The sequence below is a fragment of the Mastacembelus armatus genome, chromosome 12 (assembly GCF_900324485.2).
Source record: "Mastacembelus armatus chromosome 12, fMasArm1.2, whole genome shotgun sequence".
Classification (NCBI taxonomy): domain Eukaryota; kingdom Metazoa; phylum Chordata; class Actinopteri; order Synbranchiformes; family Mastacembelidae; genus Mastacembelus; species Mastacembelus armatus.
The window spans coordinates 9,775,159-9,797,485 of record NC_046644.1 but is presented as its reverse complement, the minus strand read 5'-3'; the positions used below and the strand labels follow the sequence as shown (position 1 = coordinate 9,797,485).

The following is a 22,327-nucleotide window of genomic DNA, read 5'->3' as shown; positions in this document are numbered from 1 at the left end:
ACTATGGTTGCCAGTCTTAAATCAAATGAGTTAAAATGAATTAGAACTAAAACACTAAACTTTCATCTGAACTTTCAGTTGACATCGTTCTGCCCTTTCACTGCATCTCTTGTTTGACAACACACCAGGTGACTTCTCACACTATTGGGGGAAAAGACATCACGTTGTCAGTCCAGTGACAGTCTGACTTGAAAGGTATGAGGGAACTTAAATGAGTCATTCCTGCAATATTGATTATATTTTCCTTCTTTGAAATATATATGGGAGCTGTCTGAATGAGTGCGTTACACATCGAAATGGGACATCAGGCAAGCCCCACATGAATTCTAGGCACTTTTAGACCAGACATTTCTGACTACTCAGTTCTAGGAACTGCCCCACTGAGGAACGGACATTTGTATTCAGACCGCCAGTATTAATGTTGAAGTAACATAAGCTGGTTGATGGTTGATTATAAATATATCACTTTTGCCAAACGTTCAGTAAAAATGGTAGCAAAAAATGTTCACATTTTCGCTTTATCTCTCTGTATTTTCTTAGTTGAGTAGGCTCAGTAAAACCCCGGATTTCAGCATCGGCCCATTTGTGTTTTTTTTTTTTTTCCCCATGTCATAAACTGTTGTTTACAATACTAAAATTAACTTTTAAAAATGGCTGTTGCCAGTGCTGCATTGGCTTACGTTGGTGTTTGACGAATCAATGGAAACGTACATCACTCATGGTTCCTATTGTACTGGAAAAGTACCTGCTCTGAAGTAGGAGCTTAAAGAGTTCCTCAAAACCATGTTCTGAGACCTAATATAGTTCTCAGTTCCTGCGGTGCAGACACAAAAACGGCTGAGATTCATCACTTTAACAAGGTTTCCATTCAAATGTACAGCAAATTTTAACTGAGTTTACTAAAAGAAGAGTGTGAATCAGTCACAATCAGTGTTGTGTAGTACAACATTTTTGGTTTCCCACATTGTACTTAAACATGTTGCACAGATGCTTTGGTGTTGTGATTATCTATTATGTATTATAGCGTAGTTCACTTCAGTGTTGTGTTTTGGATTTGAGCAGTAGTCGTGTTTGCTGATGTTTGTTTTAGAGCATACAGTAAAACACTAATTCAACTGACAAACTAATTCAGATGGTTTGTTGTGCTTATAAATTGTAGATTTTGCCAGTGAACAAATCATTACAGATTGGATATGTCAAATAACAAGTGACCCCCCTATTACTCATGAACTGCTTCACTGCTTTAACACCATACTGGTGCTGACACAATACTTAATGTATAGTGTTAGTGGTTTTACAGAGTGTGTAATATCCTTATGAAACAGGCTGAAACCTCTTACGTATAATGATGCCACTTCTGGCAAGTCAACATTTGACTCTACTTTTTTCCACTGAGTTCAAAACATCTTACTTTGTAATTACAGTCTCAACAGGCTATGATTTTTACAACTACTGGGAGGTGATCCATCATTTCATAAACGCAATTGATATAATGTCTCCTTAGAGATACAGAACTAAGCACACTTGCAACTTGTATTTCAAATCCTAAGCAAAGCCAACACGCTCCAGAGCGCGAACAGCAAGAGTTTTTTCAGGCGAGTCGCTGAACACTCCAAATCTCCACATGTGGGAATCTGACTGTGATGATGTTTGCTCTGGATGCACACACCCACCCCACTCCATCTCAACAAGAGGGGACATTTCCATGACAAAGGATAATTATTGACTTTCATTGGCTCCGCTTGCTTTGATATCAGCAAGGGGTGTGTCTGTGTGTGTGTATGCTGGAGGGGGTAGGATAGGGGGCAGCAGTGAAGGAGAAGAAGAAACAGGGGGACCCGATGAAAGGAGCTGAGTGGGAAAATGCACCCACTGACCCACAGTATATTAACAGAAGAGGAGGATCACAGCAGAAAGAAAGAAACCATTCGTTAAGGTTCTCTTTCTTTAACTTCTCTCTGCTCCTGTTTTCTGTATCCTTCCTCACTTTATTGTTTGTGTTTTCTTCCTGTCTATCTCTTTTCTTCCCGTAAAGCTCCCCACTTTTTTTAAATCTCTCTTTCTTTTTATCTGGCTATGACTGATCCTCCCCCTCTGTCCACCCTCCTTTCCCTCCTCCTCCCTTCACAGCCATAATTTAAGGGGCTGAAAGGCACGGCGAGCTGAGAAAGAGGAGAAGAGAGAGCTGAGAAAAAGGGGAGACCCTGCAGATGAGGGCCTTCCTTCACGGACGTGGCACAGATGTGAGGGTGTTTTTTGTGAAATGAATCAGGGAGGGGTGGCGATAGGCTAATTTGCGTGGCATAAAGACGGGGCCCTTTTCATATGCAGAGCGCCACTTTGATGCGCGGCCGATGAAAGCTGGAGGGAGCACAGAGAAGAGGAGAAGAGAGGGTGACGGAGGGGTTCTTTGTCCCCTGACAAGAAGGCATCTGCTCCGCGCTGCCCTCCTCTCCTCCTCTGCTCTGCTACATCGAGGCTTTCACAATGGGCCAGTCGAGAGGGAAAAGTATCATCAGAGCACCTTAGAAAGCAGGACATGAAAAAAAAAAGCCGCTCGGGTATGCATATCAATACAGAATTCATCTGCCACAAGATCTTGGAATACACACACACTCACAGATGAATACGTAGGCAAAGGCTACGTGCTGAATTGTAAAAATATGCAGACATGCTGTAGAAACATTTACATACTTCCACAGCTGACAAAACACATCTTCAGTCTGACACTTTGTTCCATTTGTTCCAAACAAATAAACCGTACAAACACCCGTTTTTTAATGGAAATCAAGATCAATGGCTTGCAGGTTAAAAAGTGTGTGTGTGTGTGTGTATTTGTGTGTGTGGGTGTGCGCAGTGGTGAGATCAGAGGGTGCCCATACACTGAGGTGAGTGGCGGTGGTTTTGGTGCACCTATCTCCCTGTGTGGACTATAGGAGCTCCACTGTGTGTTTCAAAGTGGATTAGCGCGTGCATGTGTGCATGTGTGTCCTTGCACCGCTGATCATAGGCACCAGCCTCACCAGGGCCCTCTCACCAAACACTGGCTAATTTTACACTGGCACAACAGCTGAATCTCTGCAGCTGAGCAGAGGCTTGGCAGGAAAACCCCAAACTGTCCTTCTTCAGTGAAATACTAACTTGGGTTTTTTTAATAAATTACAAAAGTGATTCTGTCAGTCATGAAGGTTCAAGTAATGTCACTTTGTTTCATTCTAGGTGATCTTTGCCCTGAACCAGACGCTGTTACAGCAGGAGTCTTTGAGGGCAGGAAGTCTACAGGTTCCTTACACCACTGAAGACCTCATCAGGCATTACAACTGTGGAGATCTTAACTCCATCATATTTAATCATGACACCTCACAGGTCAGTCTCTGATGCAGTTTGATGTCATTCATCTTACCTAGCAGTGGACTAACTAACTAGCTATTTTCACTCTGGTTAATAGAGTAAGAGTCATCTTGACCCCTATGTCCCAGTGACATGACCCTTGACCTTTTACCTTCAGCCCTAACCCCCTGACTGCCCTTCCATCCCCCAAACCTGCTCAGACACCCCTGCAGCTTCTCTATACTAGTGCCAATTTAATTCTTCTTCTCTCTGCTCTGTCACCCATTCCACATCTCTCTATTTACTTGTTATTCTTCCTTCTAGCAATTTCTCTGCACCTTTGACTTTCTCTTGGTCAGTTTTGTGTTCAGTAGTACAGCGTGGCAAAAATTCAGAACAGCTTTAAGTAATGTGTTTTGAGAATTTCAATTTTTTTTTCTTTTTTTTCAGTCAGTTATTGTAAAGTTTGCAGATGTCAAAGTAAAAGACATCACCTGTCTTTTCCTTCTGACTTTCTCTGCACGACTGTAGGTCCCTAACTTCAATAATGTGACACTGCCACCCAGTGAGCAGGTGACGGCCCAGGAGATAGACAGCTATTTTCGACAGGAACTCATCTACAAGAGGAACGAGAGGATGGGCAAGAGGGTCAAGGCATTGTTAGAGGAACACCCGGACAAGAGCTTCTTCTTTGCATTTGGAGCAGGTTAGTGTAAGAAAAGTAATAAAAATGAATCAAATGGGACAGTGTACAGGACAGTGTTTCTGTTCTGTAATGTTGATGCAATTGTTTCAGGATAAAATGTTGGAAAAACAAAAGACATTTAGGATTTTATTAGTTTCTACTCATGTCCATTCTCCAAAACACTGAATAAGATTACTTACTGTATATCCCTCCGAAATTATTTAAATTCCTCTCTCTCTGTTATGGAAGCACTTCTGCTAAGGAGATAAAAAGCTGAGCAGCTTAGCAAACTCCAGTAGGGAAAGAGAAGACAAAGAAAACAGAAATCCCAGCTGATCAGAGGAGTGGAACTTACCGATAAGCCTTTTTTTATGATATGGGAAGCTGCACAACTCCTATCACATGCAGAAATATAACAGAAAATACATATTTAGAATCAATATACACAAACACAAATATGTATATTGTCCAAAATCCCATAAACCATAATGTTATTTTATTGGTTTGATAAGTTAAATCAGATGTTCTGTTTTTAAGGATTTCCTTTTTTTTAATATTTGCTTTGTCACTTTCACTGAATGATAAAAGTTCATAATCTTTTAATGAAGAAATTCATCACTATTTAGAAAGTTGCTGTTTTGCTAGAGGGAAGCTGCTGTTTACCCTAAAACACAGTGCAGACCGGCCTAAATCCAGGGAAAATGTGGCCCTACAGTTGGTCAGTGGCCCAGCAGAATGGACCACAGATCCACTACTGATGGTCTTTATTAGTTTAGGGCCTAAATGAATCATTCATGTTAAGTCTCTCTCTTTCATCAGCTCAGGTTTGAGCAGAAACAGACACGTGGGCTGTTTGAGTCCTCACATAGTTTTAAAAATGACAGATTAATACTGTGAATTCCTCTGTAACTATGCAACAACCTCATAAGTAGCAACCGCCTGATAAGAAGACTTGTGTTAAAGCAGGGAAGATAAAGAGCACAGATAACAGTGGAGAAGATTCCACCAAGACGTCTGCTTAGCTCTGGATGACTGTGTGTGTATGTGTATTCTTCTTGGTTGGGGGGTTGTGTATCTAAGGCAGACGGTCTTTGTCCTGCAGGAGTCCTGTTAGTTTGTTTGACCTCTGCTTGGTCAATCAAAGCATTGTTCACACCTAATAAAGAAGATGAGGCTCTGTTGTAATCATTAGCTGAGGTTTGGTTTAACTCTAGATTAGGCTAGTTTACATTTCTGTGACAGAACAAAATATAACAAGGCATCTCTCAGGCAGACCTGCAAACAAATATAAAAACCTAACACCGTGCTTGTGTGTTCAAATACACAGTGCAATAAATTGCAGATAAGCTGCAGTACTGAAGAGCTGTAAAAGTAAATGACTGCAGGTAAAGTATGTCATTGAAAAAGTAGTATTAGTTATTGCGACCATATGCAGTTCATCTTTGAAACCGTGAAAAGTTTTGACAAAGTTTGTGTTTTCTCACAGTGAAGGGCAGATAACACTCTGGAAAGAATCTGTTCCCACAAGATTTGATTTAGTTAATTATGGGATATATATGAAGGAGAGAGGATCAAAATTTACTGCATTTAGTTTCACAGTCGAATTTTCCTTATGATGACATCGTCAGAAACAACTTCGTCTAAAGTTTTCTTTGGACATCTAGAAGCAGTGAGCTCTGAGTAGAGAGAGAGAGAGAGGCCTTCACAGTCTGTTGGTCTCCGAGCTGGCAGGAAACAGCTGAGGAAAAGCAGACACACACACACACACACACACACACACACACACACACATACACACATATACACATACACACATATACACGTACACTCAAACCCTAACAAGGACTACATTTCACGATGTGTCCCTGAGGAGGTGGCTTTACAAGAGCTTGGTATAAAAAGGTGTGTGCCTCTGTGTGTATTTATGTGTGTCTGTGTGTGTGTTTGAGCTGGTGAGTGAAAGTGATATGGCCAATCAGCCCAGAAGCGCTAGTCGCAGACATGCTGAGGGCAGGTTGGGTCGGCATGTACAAGGAATGGGATAGGCCACATTAGGCTGCATGTGCAGTAACACGCACAGATGACACACATTCATACGCACACATGCCCCAGCCCCCAAGCCATACTCTGCACAGACCTGGGCAAAATGTGTCCTTAATTATCCCTGGAGGGGTCAGACTCACACATACACACAACAATGGAGCCCATTATGTCAGTGTACCCAGCTTCCCTGTCGAATCAGCTGTGAGACCAGCCTTATCGGTGACCAACTAATGTCTTTTTAGAGCCGTACAAATGGATGTCTTGACGGATTACCCATGCAGTTATTGTCTATCCTGCATTTTGTGTTTGCGTGTCTTCTAGCTAATTTGCTGAAATGTCAATGTGACATACTGAAGTGAGTAGAAACTGGGAAATAACTTTTTCGTACACCCTTAAATTGTAATGCTCCAAGCTCCAGGTAGTGAGCTCTTTAAAATCATCCAGACTCAACTTCAAACTGAATGGGGGTCAGAGGAATAATTGTCTGTGTTGTGTTTTTTGAAAGCGTGACCACATATTTAGCATATTTCTCTTCCCGGGTAATGATCCCATTAGGCTGCAGGAGTTGGCCTGCAGATTCCTGACAGACCTATGAGGAAAATTATTAAAGGTTTTCAATTTTTGCTTTCCATAAGCTTTATTGCCGCAATACGTTAACAAAGCAGTTTTCATGTGTCCTGCCTGGATGGATGCCGATTGTGCTTTGCCAAAGGAAACTTTAAAATGTCAAGAGTTAAGCATAAAAGTATGTCCTGGTGATTTAGTGTTTATGGGAGCCTCAGACATGTTTGTTTGTAATCATCTGAAAAAGTACATTACAACTTTTATTATCATAAATACTCCAATCTTTATTCATTTAAAGTGATTAAGCATTTATAAATGAAATGTACTTTGATTTCCTTTGCTGCTGCAGTAGGTATTTGTTGGCTAATAATGTATTACTGTGATAAGAAAATCATAACTGAAAGAAGCCACACTCCACACTTATGCTGACCATGGTCATGAGAAACAGTAACTGGATAAATGCTTTTTTATTGCTATTTGTGTGTATGGGAAAAAATATTTTGTTATTTCTTTTTTTTTTTTTTTCTAATTGAGGTTTTGGAAATTGTTTATGGAGAAAGCATTAATGGTCGACAGTCACACACTGCCAAACCAGAGTTAGCGTTTTCTAACCCTAAATGATTTCTCATGTGCTTTAAGCATACGTACACATACACACACACACACACAGATACACACGCAAATAAGCCTGTGCACCCCATCTCTCTTGTTTTCTATGGTGTCTGCACTGTGGACTAAGTCTTGAACATCCTTATTTAAACAGATGTAATGAAGATTCTTATTGTTATTTTTACACCTTTATTTTTTTTGTTGAAGTACATAAAAAGTTATAAAAAATTAAAAACAACCAACCCAGTTTCATTTAGTTTTTCTAGATATTGTTTGGCCAGGATAACTGATAATCTTCATTGGCATCTATCAGGGTTCATTTTTGTTTACCACAAAACGTACTGCTGATGACAGATCAGTAAACACACTGGGGTAGGAAGAGCACATTACAAGATCCAGTTTGTATTTTAAATGCTGTTTAAGAATTTTTTTTTTTAAATCTAATTTTAATTATGTTATGTTAGACTTTGGTTGTGTCCAGATTCAGCAAAATGGGCCCAGTGACCAATTTTACTCTCACTACTGGCGAAGTGCTTTCTCAGCAGTCTGGTAGTGTTTGGGAAGGCAATGGTCAAACACCATTCCCTCCGCACTTTTGCTCGCTCTTATGACCCCCTCCCTGACCATGCACACTTTCATTTTGCTGTGTCTGCTGTACAGAGAGGATCCAGATGTAAATAAGAGAAGGAGAGATCATAAGCCCTGCTTACAATGACCACCCAGTAGTTTGATATTTTAAGAGGTTATGAGGTGATTTATGAAATATGAAAAACAAAAGGGTCACTATAGTAACAGAACAATTGCTTCAACCTTTATTGGCATTTGGCACCTGAAAACACTAAACTGGCTGGAGATGGATTTTTGATGGACATAATTTGCTTCCCTGTCAGGAAGCATTTGAATATCAGGAGGCCTGCCATCTTTTTAGAAAGATAACTTAGATAGGACCTAACATAAATAAGTCTAGCTTTAAATACAAAGGTAGAAATCCAAAAGTATTGTCTTTTTTTTTTTTTTTTTTTTTTTTTGCTCTAACTAATCTCTTCCCTGTCTTGCCCCACTTGGCTATTAGGATATTGTCAGTCCTTGCTATACTTTACTGTACTGTAAGTAAATACCTCCTAGAAATTTGTCCTTTCCTCCCATCTGTTTGTCTGAAATACCACAGCCATCATTCAACGTAAATGATGATATTGAAAAAGCACCACATGCTCAGACAGGCATATGGAAGCACTTATTGCTCCACTCCATAGGTACAGTAACCCAATCCATATATACAATCTGAGCCCATGTTCCCTTCATAATCTCTGCCATATCCTGGCACTCTTGACTTTAATAAAATGGCGTGTTTACATATTGTTTAAGGCTGAGGCCTATGTTTCTGCTGGGTTTTACATGTTCTTTTTTTTCCCCCAGACCGAACTCGAATGCATCCATGTTTCAGTCTCAGCCCCAAGCTGCTTAGTACATCATGATTCCCCTCAAAGTCTGCTCCATAACCACAAATTTAAATATTTGTGGTTGTGTAATTGCCAGTGTGGTTGACAGGCTCTAACGGTTACTGTACTTTGAAATGTTTGACTCTTTTCACAGACAATTAAGGTTTGCCATTGGATCTTTTGCTATTTAGGTTGGTAGGGCCACGGTAAAGTGAATACCAAACTCTTTAGTGTGGTGGGTTGGATGGCTTGGCCTTGTCAGCTGCGGCTCCTGACAGAAGTTGGCATGAACTCATAACTCACACAGCACCTTGACTTGTCAGTGTGTGGTACCGGAGCTGGGATATTGTCACTTAAACACTGAACTTAGTCAGCAGCATGTACTATCAGTCTGATTTATAGTAATAAATCAGAAATATCTTACATAGTGTTTTATTTTCTAACTGCTCTGTATTGCAGAGTCACTAACAAAGTGTTTTTTTGTCTTATTTGCAAATGATGTATGAATATACAAGACAAATGCACAAAGAAGCAAAAGCATCTATATCTAGTGTGTTTTAAACTGTACCAGATAACAGTAAGTCAGATACAATAATGGGGATTTTTTTCTGTGATTAGGGTAGACTGCAAAAGTTACTAAGTAGTTTATCACAACATACTGTACCTTAATATTAAAGTTTCTCCAAACGTGCAGTGCTTTATTTAGAATTCTTTTCAAGCCCTCTAGGTCTCAAGATGCCAAATATCCCACACCGAAGCATTTGGAAATGTGGCTAAAAATGGTTTCTCAGGACATCTAGAACCTTTACATTGCAATGAATGGTGCAGCCATGAAAAACATGGAGTCTTTGGCTTGAATATTTCCCTCAGTGTAAACATTATATTGCTTCAGTAAAGAGTTGGAACTAAGTAATGCAAAACCTACAGTTTTTGATACAGTCAGCCAGCATGAAAAAGATTGTTTTAACCTTATTTGGCAACTAGTCTTAAGAGAATTTACATGCTGTTTTTGTAATGCCTTTTGGAGATAAATTCCACCTTAACTACCCCTGTCTATGTAATATTTTAAGCTCAGTTTTACAGCTTATTGACTGGATATTCCTATTCAGTTTCTGTCTTAAATCCCCAGACATTACACATACACACGCACACACACCCTGTCCAAACTGTGTTTTCACACCGTGCACTACATCACTGCGGTTTCTGCACTCTTTCACTTATTTTCATACCCAGATGGTGTGAAAGTCAAAAATATGGTGCCTTTTCACAGCACCTCACCCTCATAAACAGCCAGTTTACAACTGTTTGGAGCAGTTGCTGACATGAGTACACACATGTCATACAGCACCATTAAAATCCAGACCAGACCTACCACACACTTGGTAAGGAAGCAGCAGGCAGGGCCGAACTGTCTGCCAGCACTGGATTAAGTTCCAGATTTAGGTTTGAAAGACACCATTATACATATATATGTATATATTCATATGTATACACATACACACCATCCATCCATCCATCCATCCATCTTCTATACCCGCTTATTCCTTTAACCAAGGTCTCGGGGATCTGCTGGAGCCTATCCCAGCTCTCTTTCGGGTGGAAGGCAGGGGTACACCCTGGACAGGTCACCATATCTACACACAGAGTCCATATAAGTTTGGCATCAAATCGTCATTCAGATTAACAGTCAGTCCGAAATCCATCAAATATATGCAAACAATAAACAATAACAATAAATCCAAAGTTTGCTGTCACTGCTTCACAACTGCCTGTGTCCTGCTGACAGTAGCAGAAGAGGTTGATTGCATTTCTCTGTCTCCATCTTTTAGTCTGATTTAAAATATGTTGCCACAGATGGACATTGTCTAACACTTGTTTATATAATATGACAAACTGACTTTCCTACCGCCAATCTGTTTGTGTGCGGCTTCTACTTGATCTTTTTCCTCATCTGAAGTGTCTATAATCGTAGTTGAATCTTAAACACAGGCTGGATGAACATGAAAATTATTTAAGATGTGTGGAGCATCTGTAATGTTTCATCTGGTACCTTAAATGAGGGGATAAACCTGTCAGCCACTCTGGATAGCTAGCTGGTTGTTAAGCTGCTGAGTGAAAAGCAGCACCTAGGTTTTGTTGCACCCATCGGGTCAGGGGCCTCGGTCTCTGCACTTGAAAGACATATTTCATATAGCCCACACTCCTTTCTCAAACATAGCACTGAACGCTTGTGACAACAACTTCTTGTGATTTATTGAAAGAGATGAACTCCTCACCCCTGACCCCATTCAAACTGTAGTATTTCCTTATGCACCTGGAATGGGGTCTTTATGTGTCTGCCCAGAGGCCAACCCTTCAGTTAGAACAAAAATACGTTATTCTTATATGAAAGGGAAAAGGGACAGGGAAATTATAACCTTCGGTAGCGAGCAGCAGTGCATCAGTTGATGATTCTGAGTGGGAATTGTTATGAAGGAGCTGTCCCTTTTCATTTTTGCACTAAAACGTAAAGGAGAGCAATGCACTGCCCAGAGGGATTAAGATATGAAGAGACAGAGGAAAACATGATTTGCAGCTTCCACTCTCCTCCTCCTCTCTCTCTCTCTCTCTCTCTCTCACACACTCACTCACTCACTGGTTTGTTGTTATTGAACTCTTTGTTGTTCAGGGGTTTTTCAGGTTCACTGTGTGAATCCAGCAGTCAAGCAGAATAGCAGAGGACTAGTTTGAGATATTAAACTCACATTAGCTTTATTATATTTAACTATTTCTTGTGATAGGCTGTATTTGGTATGGTTTATGGTTAAGCAGTTGAAGAATTATCTCTTTCGAGTTGGGGAGTAGTTCTGGGTTTGTGTGTGAACAGATATGGACATGCTTTGGAACTGCACCTCCCTTTCTCAGTTTTAAAACATGTCCCTTTACACAGGAATATTTTCTAAACTGTCTTAGAGATTCTTTGTGTGTCATGAACGTTTAATGATTTTGCATTTCATTAAAAAAAATAGCTCCAGCAGACAAAACATGATTTTTTTTATGATAAAATGATCTTTATCATGATGTTCTTATTTATAGTTATGATTATGCTTATACAAATCCTGAAATTAATTTCTTATTTGTAACAATCTGTCAATCAGTCTTTATCTGTAGTGTAAAACACTTCTGATTATTTCTGTAGATAAGCAAATGAAAGAAAAAGAAAGCTTTCTGAAACTGTAATCCCATTTTCCTCCTGCTGCTGCAGCAATAACAGGAAAAATCCTTTGGAGTTAACAAAAAGAGGCTCGGTTTTAATTAAGTCATGCTAAAATGACTGTAGTAGGTTTTGTAACTTCTGTTTTGTGTCACTAAAGGTCTGGAGCAAATGAGAGATTGTAATCAGAAAAACATGATCTGTTTTTGTTGAGGCTGTTTCAGATGGTGTAGTTGGTGCAGATGTAAAAGTTGGCAGTGTTTCGACATGATGCAGAAATATTTGCAGGGAAGCACGACTTTCCAGAAAACTAAGCCCCAGGTTCTTTCTGAAACAGACTGGTTAAGTAGTTGGTAACGGATCGTGGAATGAATGATTTGGGCTGAAACAGTCCGAGCTGATTGACAGAGACAGAACTAGTGTGATACCATCACATAGTGCAAGAAAAATGACGGCGGCTTTGACGGTGATGTAGGGAAAGATAACATGAGATAAACCAGCCAAAAACAAAGTCTGTGAGAAGTTACAGGCCACTATCCTGTGGATCTGCTCCTAGTTATAATCTAGACCTAAAACACAGATGATACCCAGACCACATTGGACATCTACAAGATCTCTTGCAGATTACTCAAACTAAATAGGCACAAAATTGCATTTCTGAGCCACATGTTTTAGATGGAAGATCTGTGAGGAAACATCTAAGAAAAATGACGTGGAATGTATTTTTAAAAAATGAGCAGGCACCTGACTGCCCTGTATACTTTTTCTGAACTGACACATTTGAAAGGTGAACAGACAATCGCAGCAGGGTGTGAGGCCTGAAGGGCTATGTGTGTTTTACGCATCGAGTCTGAAATATTAAGGAACGTATCAATGCAGATATAGATGAGGAAAATTACACATCAAAAAAATACTAGGTTTTGTTTGGTATGTTTTGGTTTACTGTTTTCAGCCCACTGGAGATCAGGTAGCCAGGTATCTTTATACCTTTAAAAAAAACTACCTAGAAACTCTCCTTTCACTTGCTTTTATAGTCAGAATATTTCCTGAGAGTGTATTTGTAAGTAACGTGAGACATTCGGTGGCGGGGACATTCAGAGCTGGCAGTGCTCTGGTTTACTTTTTCAGAAATGCTCACTTTTACAGAGTTTTTTTATCTTTGATCGCTCTTTCATACGGCCACAGCGAATAAGCTGGTTTGTGTTCAAGTGCCATAATTTTTTGGCAGAGAGAGCAAAAGTGAGGAGCGCGCTAAGAGAGGGTGTAGAGACTATTGCAGCCTGACAGATGTAATCCCTAACACAGCTCCAAAGTGCTGTGTGCCACCACAAATTCTGAGTGAGGGTTTATTTAAAAAACAACCTCACACCACAGGCCTCTTATGTGCTCTGTTTCTCATTTATTCTAAGCATAAATTCAAAGCTGGAGCTGCTCAGCACGATCTCAGGAAACCTCTTGCAGACAGTTTTAACACTAATGATAAACAGTGAAACATGATTCATATTTTTTTTTTTTTAAAAAAAAGGCTTGGGGCAAGACAGACTAATCAAAATGTAGGCATGTTTAATGATCCATCTTTTTAATTTTCACAAGTGCACATAAAACTGCAGCAAATTATGCATTTTACATGCAATTGTAGTCATCACGGTTGCTTTGGAAGCTAAGCAGACCTTCGCTCCAATCATTCCTGCCACATTCCTCCAAATATTATCTGTAATAAATTTCCATAAGATGCTTTTTAAGAGAACATCATTTATAAACATCTTACCTGGGAAGTGACATTGGTCCTAAAACCTTTTGAAATACATTAAGATAATAAATGAGCTATGATGAACAGCAAGGTGTCCTGATAGGTGAAACTCACAAATAAGGTGGAAGTGGAGGAAAGTTACTGTTCAGTTCTTCTAAACTAAGAACTAGTTTTTTTTTGTGTGTGAAATTTTGTACTTATTTATTTATTCTAGAGATTTCGGCATTCGCCTCTTGCTCACCTTGTACATAAATATCATCAGAGAATTTGAGTTTCCTTGAGTCAGTTTTCCTGGACTTACTTTGAATAAAGACATTCAGAAATAAAAGTGGCTGGAATACCATACTGACATGCCACTTCAAGCAGCCCTGGCTCCACATCTGTGTTGTATAGCAGACTTTACATGGGCACTATGTCAAGATACAGTTTATGGAGTCTCAATACAGAGCTGTTTTAGTCCTAAACTGAAGGCCTCACAGGATGTTATCCTCAGCTATCAGTCCGGCATCTGACAACTTAACATCCCTGTGTTGTTGTGCATCCCTTTGCCCTTTGTCTGTATTCCTGTTTTTCTTTCTATGTTAATATGCAGGAATTGATATAAGCGCTCAACCTCCTCTTTTGTCTCTGCTCCAATCTATTTTGAATTGACTTGTTTTCTCTCTGGTGTTTTTGCATCCATCTGCTTGTCTCTCTTCTCTTTTCTTTACTCTCTGTCTGTCTCCCTCAACAGCCTGCGCCTGTTTATGAAATGATGATTGGTATCAGTTTTACAGTAAAGGAGCAACCTCTTGAATTCAGCCTGTTTTTGAACTTTGAGAGAGAAAAATAGAAAGAAATGTTATGGTTTTTGCTTGGGATGTTAGCATTCTTTGGCCTGACTTTAGAAAGGCTTATTTCATGGCTCAGAGGTGTATTTGTGCCTTTGGCTTGTTTTTTTGCGTCTTTCAATTCCACACAACCATAGCACAGCTGTTTTTTTTTTTTTTTTTTTTTTTTTTCATCACAGCTTTTTCCTATCACCGGTATCGTGCGTTCAAAACCATATCCAGGGGGAATTTAAGTCTCGTCAAGTGTAGATCCACTATTGACCGTGTGTTTCAAGAAGTGCCAATAGCCATAACCATTATTTTAGAGCTTTGTGCAGTGGGTAGGTTTTACAGTAAAGGGTGTGGGAAATTGCATTTTAGATCATTTGAAATCACATCACTCCCTATTATTAAGCACAGATTTAAAAAAAAAAACAATTAATGGTCATATCTTAACGTTTCTTTTCTTTAAAGGTTTCATTATAGAAAGGACAAAAAAAAAACCACATACATTTATACTGGATCACAAATTTTCAAACACAGCAGCAATGAAGTTCTTATCTATTTCAAATAGATAGAAAAGTCTCAGCAAACATGGAAAACTGCCACAAAACGTGATATAAGATGTATTTATTGAATCTTTTTGCATTTTCTGGAATATTGTGTTGCTTCAGATATAGATTTTTAAAAAATTAACTAAATTTGTCATAGTTTTGAAGGAAATGATTACCTCATCTTCAGAAGCCAGGCTGGTATAGCAGGTTATCAATAAGTGAGCAGTAGAAACACTAAAACAAAATGAGGAGGTTTAATGTGGCTCAGTCAGATGTTCCACCTTTAATCTGGATCGCTCTGGTTCTACGTTAATCTATTTTGGTTTTATATCCTTATACATATATGATGATTACGATATTCAATCGCAATCAGTTTTTAATTTTAAAGTGAATGAGGCAGAATTGGGAGATGCAACAGATTGAAGCTGAAATTGAATATGATGTACGTATTAGAATCTTTTTTCTTAACTTGCAACCTAAGCTGAAGTTGTGGGTTTATGTGCAGACTAATTTAACCGAACACATCTTGGCGTTGGATAGTGAACTTTCTCCCTCTATGCTATTATTTTAAGAGTATCCCAATCCTGCAGGGACTTGGGAACAAAATGACAACATACAGTTGAATGTATCATCATACTAAATTGATTCCAGGCAACAGCGTTAAATTTTGAAAGATTTCTTTCCACGCTCCGTCCAGCGGTAAAGAATCTTGGTGCCTGCAAGGATAAATATTATATTAACATCATGACACTCTCAGGTCCCAACTCCAAAAGTTGGCAACATCACACGAATTATGAATGTTTTACTTGAAAATAACATTTACTGCTGCTTTCTCGCAATTGAATTGTGGTTAAGAGTTCTTTTACACTCAGTGTCTCTCTGTTCCCAGCTTGTAGCGCTCTAACGTTTTTAGCCACAGTAGCAGGAGTTCAGTGTCTGCTGGTTGGTCCACCACTTTATATGGATTACCACAAACTTTGGTACAGCTGATAGCTGTCCATTAGAATCCTAATGGCTTTGGTGATCCCTTGACTTTTCCACTAGGGCCGTGAAATTGACATCTGTGGTTTTAAAATAAAATGTCTCGACAGCTGCTGGATAAATTTCCATGAAATTTGACTCAGATATTAGTTTCCCTCATATTGTCATAACTGGTGATCCTTTACGTCTCTGTCTAGCGTCATCATCTTGTCAAAGTTGTAATTTGTCCAATGCATAGAAAGGTTTATTGCTAAATAGCCAGTGTTATCAGTCTAACAAGCTCAAATAACACGGCAAACAAATATAAATATCACACATGCTTAACAGCATGATTGTGAATATGTTAGCATGCTGACTCAAAGCGTCACCAAGTCACATGGCTGTAGAGACATAGTCTAGTCTAGCCTTTTAAAGTTAATGAAAATAACCATAAAATAAAGTACAGTCTGTTCATCTTTCCACTATGTAAATATGAATTTATCTTGCCACACATTTTTTAAAAAGTAAAGACTGATACACCACATATATAATTGTTCTCATCTAGATGGACAGCATTCAATCAGATTGTTTCTTTTTCAAGACTGTTGCATTTGTATTCTAACAAATTGCACCCGACTGATAATAGATGAGGTTTAAATCTGATAAACAGAGGAACTGTCTGTCCTTCAAAGACATAAAGCCATGTGATTTAACCAGGGATTTGAAGAAGTGCAATCTAAGCAGAGCCTGGATTTCCAGACACTTGGCATTGAAGAAGACTGTGTGATCTTTATGCTAGAGGATAACCAATCATTTTCTTCTTATTTGACTTTGACATGTCACTTTTATGGATGGCTGCATCCCTTTGACAGTTGAAGACACTGAGGTTTTGCCTTTTAGCAGCTCAATGAACCAAAACAGTGATTTTTCCAGTAAAATCTTTGGCTGGTTAGTACCTCTGATGTCCTAGAAATGTCAAATCCTAAAGTTCAGTCTATTATTTAGTTTTGACTATAGCTCTAATAGCTTAACTCTCTCTTATGTGCAATAGATGGTATTTAAACCATTGGATTTAATTATCTACTCATGAATATGAAAAAAAAGGATGACATGATCAAGCCAAAAGTGTGGGCTTTATGTCATTGGCACTAAAATCTACTTACAGGAAGTAAGGTTTAAAACATGACACACTATGACACCTCTTTGCCATCTTCCTAAATAAAAGACTTCAGTCAGTGCTCAGCGGTGGTGATTATTGGTCACTGGGGCCAGCTGACTACGGCAGGGAACGTGTACATAAACAGCTAGAAAGGCCTATATGGGGTGGAATGGTCTCAGTGCTGGCTGTAGCATTTGTTTATCCAACATGCTGTAATGTTATGAGAACTGCTGCTTGGGCCCTGGTTACAAGTTGTAATGTAAATATTGATGCGTATGGAAGAGGAATGCCATTTAAAGCTTACCATATGTTCTGTTTTAATTTGAGCTGCTGATTGTGGACGAATACCAGCGTGTACCTTTGTCTTAGTGCAGGTGTGCGGAAAGGTTTTGTGTAAAACCAACATAAATCTGTTTTAGGAAGTCACGCTTTTCCCTCCCTCCCCAGTTAATACTTAAATTGTCCAGTTTAAACAATAATATGAAAACTGATGTTTGCCATATTGCTGTAAGTTTGGGCAAGGCACTTACACAGTAAGAATGAGTGGCAGAAAGTATATGAAGTGATTTTACTATGAAAAAAGATTTATAAAAAATAAATCTTATTTATTTATAACAGTGTTCTATTAGCAGATGCATTTTCAACCAGATTATGGTTTTGTCAGCATAACAAGGAAAACTTGAATGTGCAATACCTGCAAAATGTCATATTTCATTGCCATAACAATGTCTGTGCTTGGTAATTTAAGAACTAATAATAAATTTATGTTTTCATGAAGATTTAACAAAAAGAAGATTTTCTACCATAGTTTTTGTTGTTTTTTTTGGCCGTTGGACACTGTTATAAAAGCTGACACGCCACAGACATGTTCAGTAGACATAGAAATACTTTTTTATAGACATGACATTAGCTAATCTGCAGCCCTCTAACCCAGTGCTCTCATGTCACTGGAGTTGGGGAATTAATTGTGAATGAGAGCTTTCAAGTCTGTCGCTGGTCTTTATCTCTACCATCTCCCCTCTTTGCGTGCTGCTAAATACATACAGTGACCACACTGTGCTTTGGTTTACATATTTTTGGCCTATTTCATTACTTTAAAACGTATGAAATTGGCCTAAATAAATAATCTGTGGAAATATATGTCAGAGATGTCAATCCAGAAATGTGCTTCTTAAACTGTGGATCGGGCTCCTGACAGGGGCTCCACACTGTTACTCTAGGAGCCTAAATGAATGTGACTTTTTCTTATGCAGAGAAACTAAAGCAACACTTAAGTGACACATTTTAGGCCTTTAAGATGAATTAACCTCTAGATTAAAAAAATAGATTTCATTTATTGAAGCCATAAAGTGGAGATGGGTGAAATTATTCTCAGAACTCCTATGTTCAAAAATAATAATAATAAAAAAAAAAAGTTTTAGAATAAACATTTGCAGTCGTTTAGAACAGGCTACAGAGAAATGTTTTTCTTTTGATTTGCCGTGAGACAACCACTAACAAGAAAAACTGACTGTGATTCTGTGAGTCAACATGTTTAATAAAGCCATGCAATGAAAACATCTGTGCAACCAGTGTGGCAGAACCAGACTTCAGTGTGGAAGAATGCTGTAATGTTCATGTGTTAGCTCCACAACATCAGCGTTTTATAATTATGATATGCTTTGTTCTGAAGAAAATATGGAAAAATTAAAGCGGGAAAGGAAATGTGGAAGTAGTTTGGCTCTTTAATGAGTCACTGCTCTAATAATGTCCTCTTTGACCCCAGAGATGACACTGATACCACATGTTAGACATTGTTATACACATGTTGAATCACTTGAAATGAACAAACTGTGTTTAGAGTACAAGGTGTATTGTGGGTTTGAGCTACGTTAGCGATGATCAGGACACCTCATCTCCCTTTATGTAATGCGGTCTGTCAGTCTTTATTCTTTTTACTGCTTATTAGCAGAGGGAGAGAGGCAGGTGTCACCAATCACCCAGCACATTGAAGCCTTAAGCTTAAACTAAAGGCTACTTTATACACATGGCCTGATTTCAGGGAAATGCTGACCTTCTAAATCTTACAGTAATTGTCTCTGTCTCTTTGTACGCTTTGGCTCAGTGGTGGGCTATAGGATTGACCTCTTTTGTTTTTGAATGAAACTTCTGGTACACACTTTAAACACTTTTTTTTTTTTTTTTTTTTTTTAAAGGAGCAAATTTAATCAAAAAAATTTCCCACGAAATGGATACCTTCAAAAAAGTGTGTGAAATCGCACAGATGTATCATATTTCAGCGCTATCTTTCATCTATGATTCTCTAGAACATTTTCCAAAGACACAAGTAAACTTTGTGTACTTATATTATAGCTTAATGTCAGAAAATGAGATTTGGAGCTTGGAACTCTTTATTCAGTGTACACAAAACAGCTCCCAAATGTCGCTTCTTATTTTACTCTATTTTTTGGTGATGTCTTTTGTGGTTTGCCACAAGATATTCAAAATCTTTTTTTCATCTTTTGGCCCCTCAAAACTCACTAAAACCTTCTGGAACATGATTGAATTGATGTCTTTGTCCAGTTTGTATAAATATACTGTGTGTATATGTGTGTGGGGGCTGGTTTTGTGTAGACATAAATCTGGATATACAGTGAAATTATTAAATTTTTTAGCAACAACCTGTTTTTCAGGTTAATGTTAGAGTAAGCTTTAGGATTAGGTAAGTAGTGGCTATGGTTAAAGTTAGGGCAAATCTCTAGGAAATGAGTGTAAGTTAGTATAATGTCCCCTGAAGTAAGGGAAACATGGCTGTGCGTGTGTGTGTGTGTGCGTGTGTGTGTGCATGTCAGAGTGCATGCGTGTATGTTGCTTTGAAGTCCACCCACCCTTCAGAGGCCCTACATTGTGCTGAACAGCTCCATTTGTCCCACCTTAATCCCCTGACGTAAACTCACATAAATCACGCTGAGTTGTTTCTAAATGTGGGCAGGCTGGAAAACTGTCGCTGTCTCGCTGTCTCACTCGGGCTTTCAGCTCTCGTGGAGAATTTAAGGGCTGCCGGCTATTCATTTAGCTGACCACCAGTATTTATAGTGATTACTTCTTGAAATAAAATCAAATGCACGTCTCTTTTGCATAGTAGCTATTGGTCATTCTCTCAAAAGGGGTCACAGAACCCAAATTAGACAGTCGTGCCGTAACACAGGGAAGCATTCAAATCAAATCAAGAGTTGATGCTTTTTTATTTTAACAAGCCAAATAACCCAAATAAATGATACAATCACAGATGAAGTTTTTTTTTTTTAATGGTCCCCTAAGTTTTAATCTTCTGGGGGCAAAGAAGACATTTCTTTGCTGTTTCAGATATTTACACTGCACTTTTTAGTTGTAACATGTCAGTGCATTTTCATGGCTGTTACATACTAGGACATCGTTTTAGTCAGCACTCACTAATTCTGAAGATGGAGTTCATCATGGCGACCATGCATTTAGGCCAGCCTCTTTCTGTCCATGGCTCGGGGCCAGATTAAAGTGCCAGGTCTCATTGTTTACACAGCTCTGTGGTGCCATGGCTGAGGAGGCCCAAACAATGGGCCCCTGCTCCCCTTTGTCAAAGTGAGGGGAAGAATGGAGACCTCTTGACATGGCAACCTGAAGCCTCAATGCCCCCACTTCACCTAGCTGAAAGGGTCAGATGGAAAAGGAGAGGACAAGGCACAAGAGGGGAGGTTAGAGATAAGGAAAAGCGAAAATAGAGAGATGAAAATAGAAGAAGAAATGAAGAGGCTTTTAGAAAAGCTGTCACAGACGGAGATGTAGCTTTGCATTTGGGTCCTGTCATCTCATTTTTACTTCAATATTAAATTCATACTTAGTCTTATAGAACATTTCCAAAGGATTTTCTAACGACTGTATTTATTTATGAATGTATGAAACAGTGCAGCTAGAGGTGTATGTGCCGTTTTCATATGTTTGCAGTATAACTCTTCATTAGGGTTCAGAAGTGAAAGTCATCATTTCTCCTTTTTTCGGTTCCAGGTCACTTTCTTGGCAACAATACAGTCATTGATGTTCTCCGTCGCCAGGGATATGAGGTGGAGCACACCCCTGCTGGGCAGCCCATAAACAGGTACGTTTATGGCTAAAATGTCTTTAAACACACATGATCTAATGTCACACATAATAGAGTGGAATATTTTTCTGTGTGTGTGCATGTGTGTGTGCGTGTGTGTGTGTGATCTGTTTATTGATTTACTGTGAAATGTACCTACTCCTTCAATATACATAATGATTGCAATGTACCTTGAAATCAAAAGTATAGTTTTATTATTACCAGTATTATTATGTCAACTATTATTATTTCAATTTTCTGTTTTTTTTAATTCAATTCATTTAGCAAATGCTAAATGAACATTTCCAATAGCTTCCTCCAGAGCTACAGAAAAGCACTGTGCTAAAATTCTTTGTTGACTAATATAAAATGAAACTGCCATAAATCCTTTAAAATACTTCAAATGGCATAGTCATGTTTGATAAACCTGCCACAAAACACTTTAGTTGTACTAATGGAAGGAAATTGCTGATCTAGGTATAAACCCCAAACTTTGCTTCAACCTAAAGTTTTAAACCCAACTATTCAAAACCTCTAAGTCAAGCTTAAAACAACTTATGACAGACATTTAGCTCTTAGGCAAAGTGCATAAAACAAAGAGAAAGGTAAAAAGCAGTTATTTGATCAGGACCTTTTCTGATCCAGCGAGCAACTGATGCGCGAGAGACGGGTTTGGGGCTATGTAGGTTTCAGATAATGATTCTCCTTAAAAAGTAGAAGGAATATCAGAGTCACAAGAGGGTGGAGGGGACTAATGAAAAACAGAAATAAAGAGGTGATGTATAGAGAACAATGAGGAAAAAGTTATATTTTGCCAAAGTTGTTGCACATTGCAATTTCTTCTGAAAACATGAGTCTGTGAAAACTGAAGGCTCATATTTCATCACATAAATAGGTTCAAGGTTTAATGTTCCTGGCTACGTTTTACAGTGCAACCACTGCCTCACGGCCCAGGCAGGAATATATCCCGCATGTATCTCCACTTTTTCACTGACTCGATTTCTAATGGGAAATCATTTTCCAAGTAAGTGCAGCTCTATAGTTGGTCTGTGTTCGCTTGCTGAGCCAAAACAGATGTTTAAGTTTTGCTTCAGCCTTTCTGAGAAATGTGTTGTCTGCAGATAATCAGAAACTGCACT

General features: G+C 38.8%; 1 protein-coding gene across 1 annotated transcript in view; it reads left to right on the top strand.

Moving 5' to 3' along the window:
* Positions 1 to 22,327, top strand: part of trabd2a (TraB domain containing 2A) — a 49,651-nt gene that overhangs the window by 21,381 nt on the left and 5,943 nt on the right. The window contains exons 3-5 of the mRNA XM_026297881.1: positions 3,220 to 3,366; positions 3,862 to 4,036; positions 21,116 to 21,206. Coding sequence (XP_026153666.1) covers positions 3,220 to 3,366; positions 3,862 to 4,036; positions 21,116 to 21,206 — 413 coding nt within the window. The remainder of the gene's footprint in view (positions 1 to 3,219; positions 3,367 to 3,861; positions 4,037 to 21,115; positions 21,207 to 22,327) is intronic.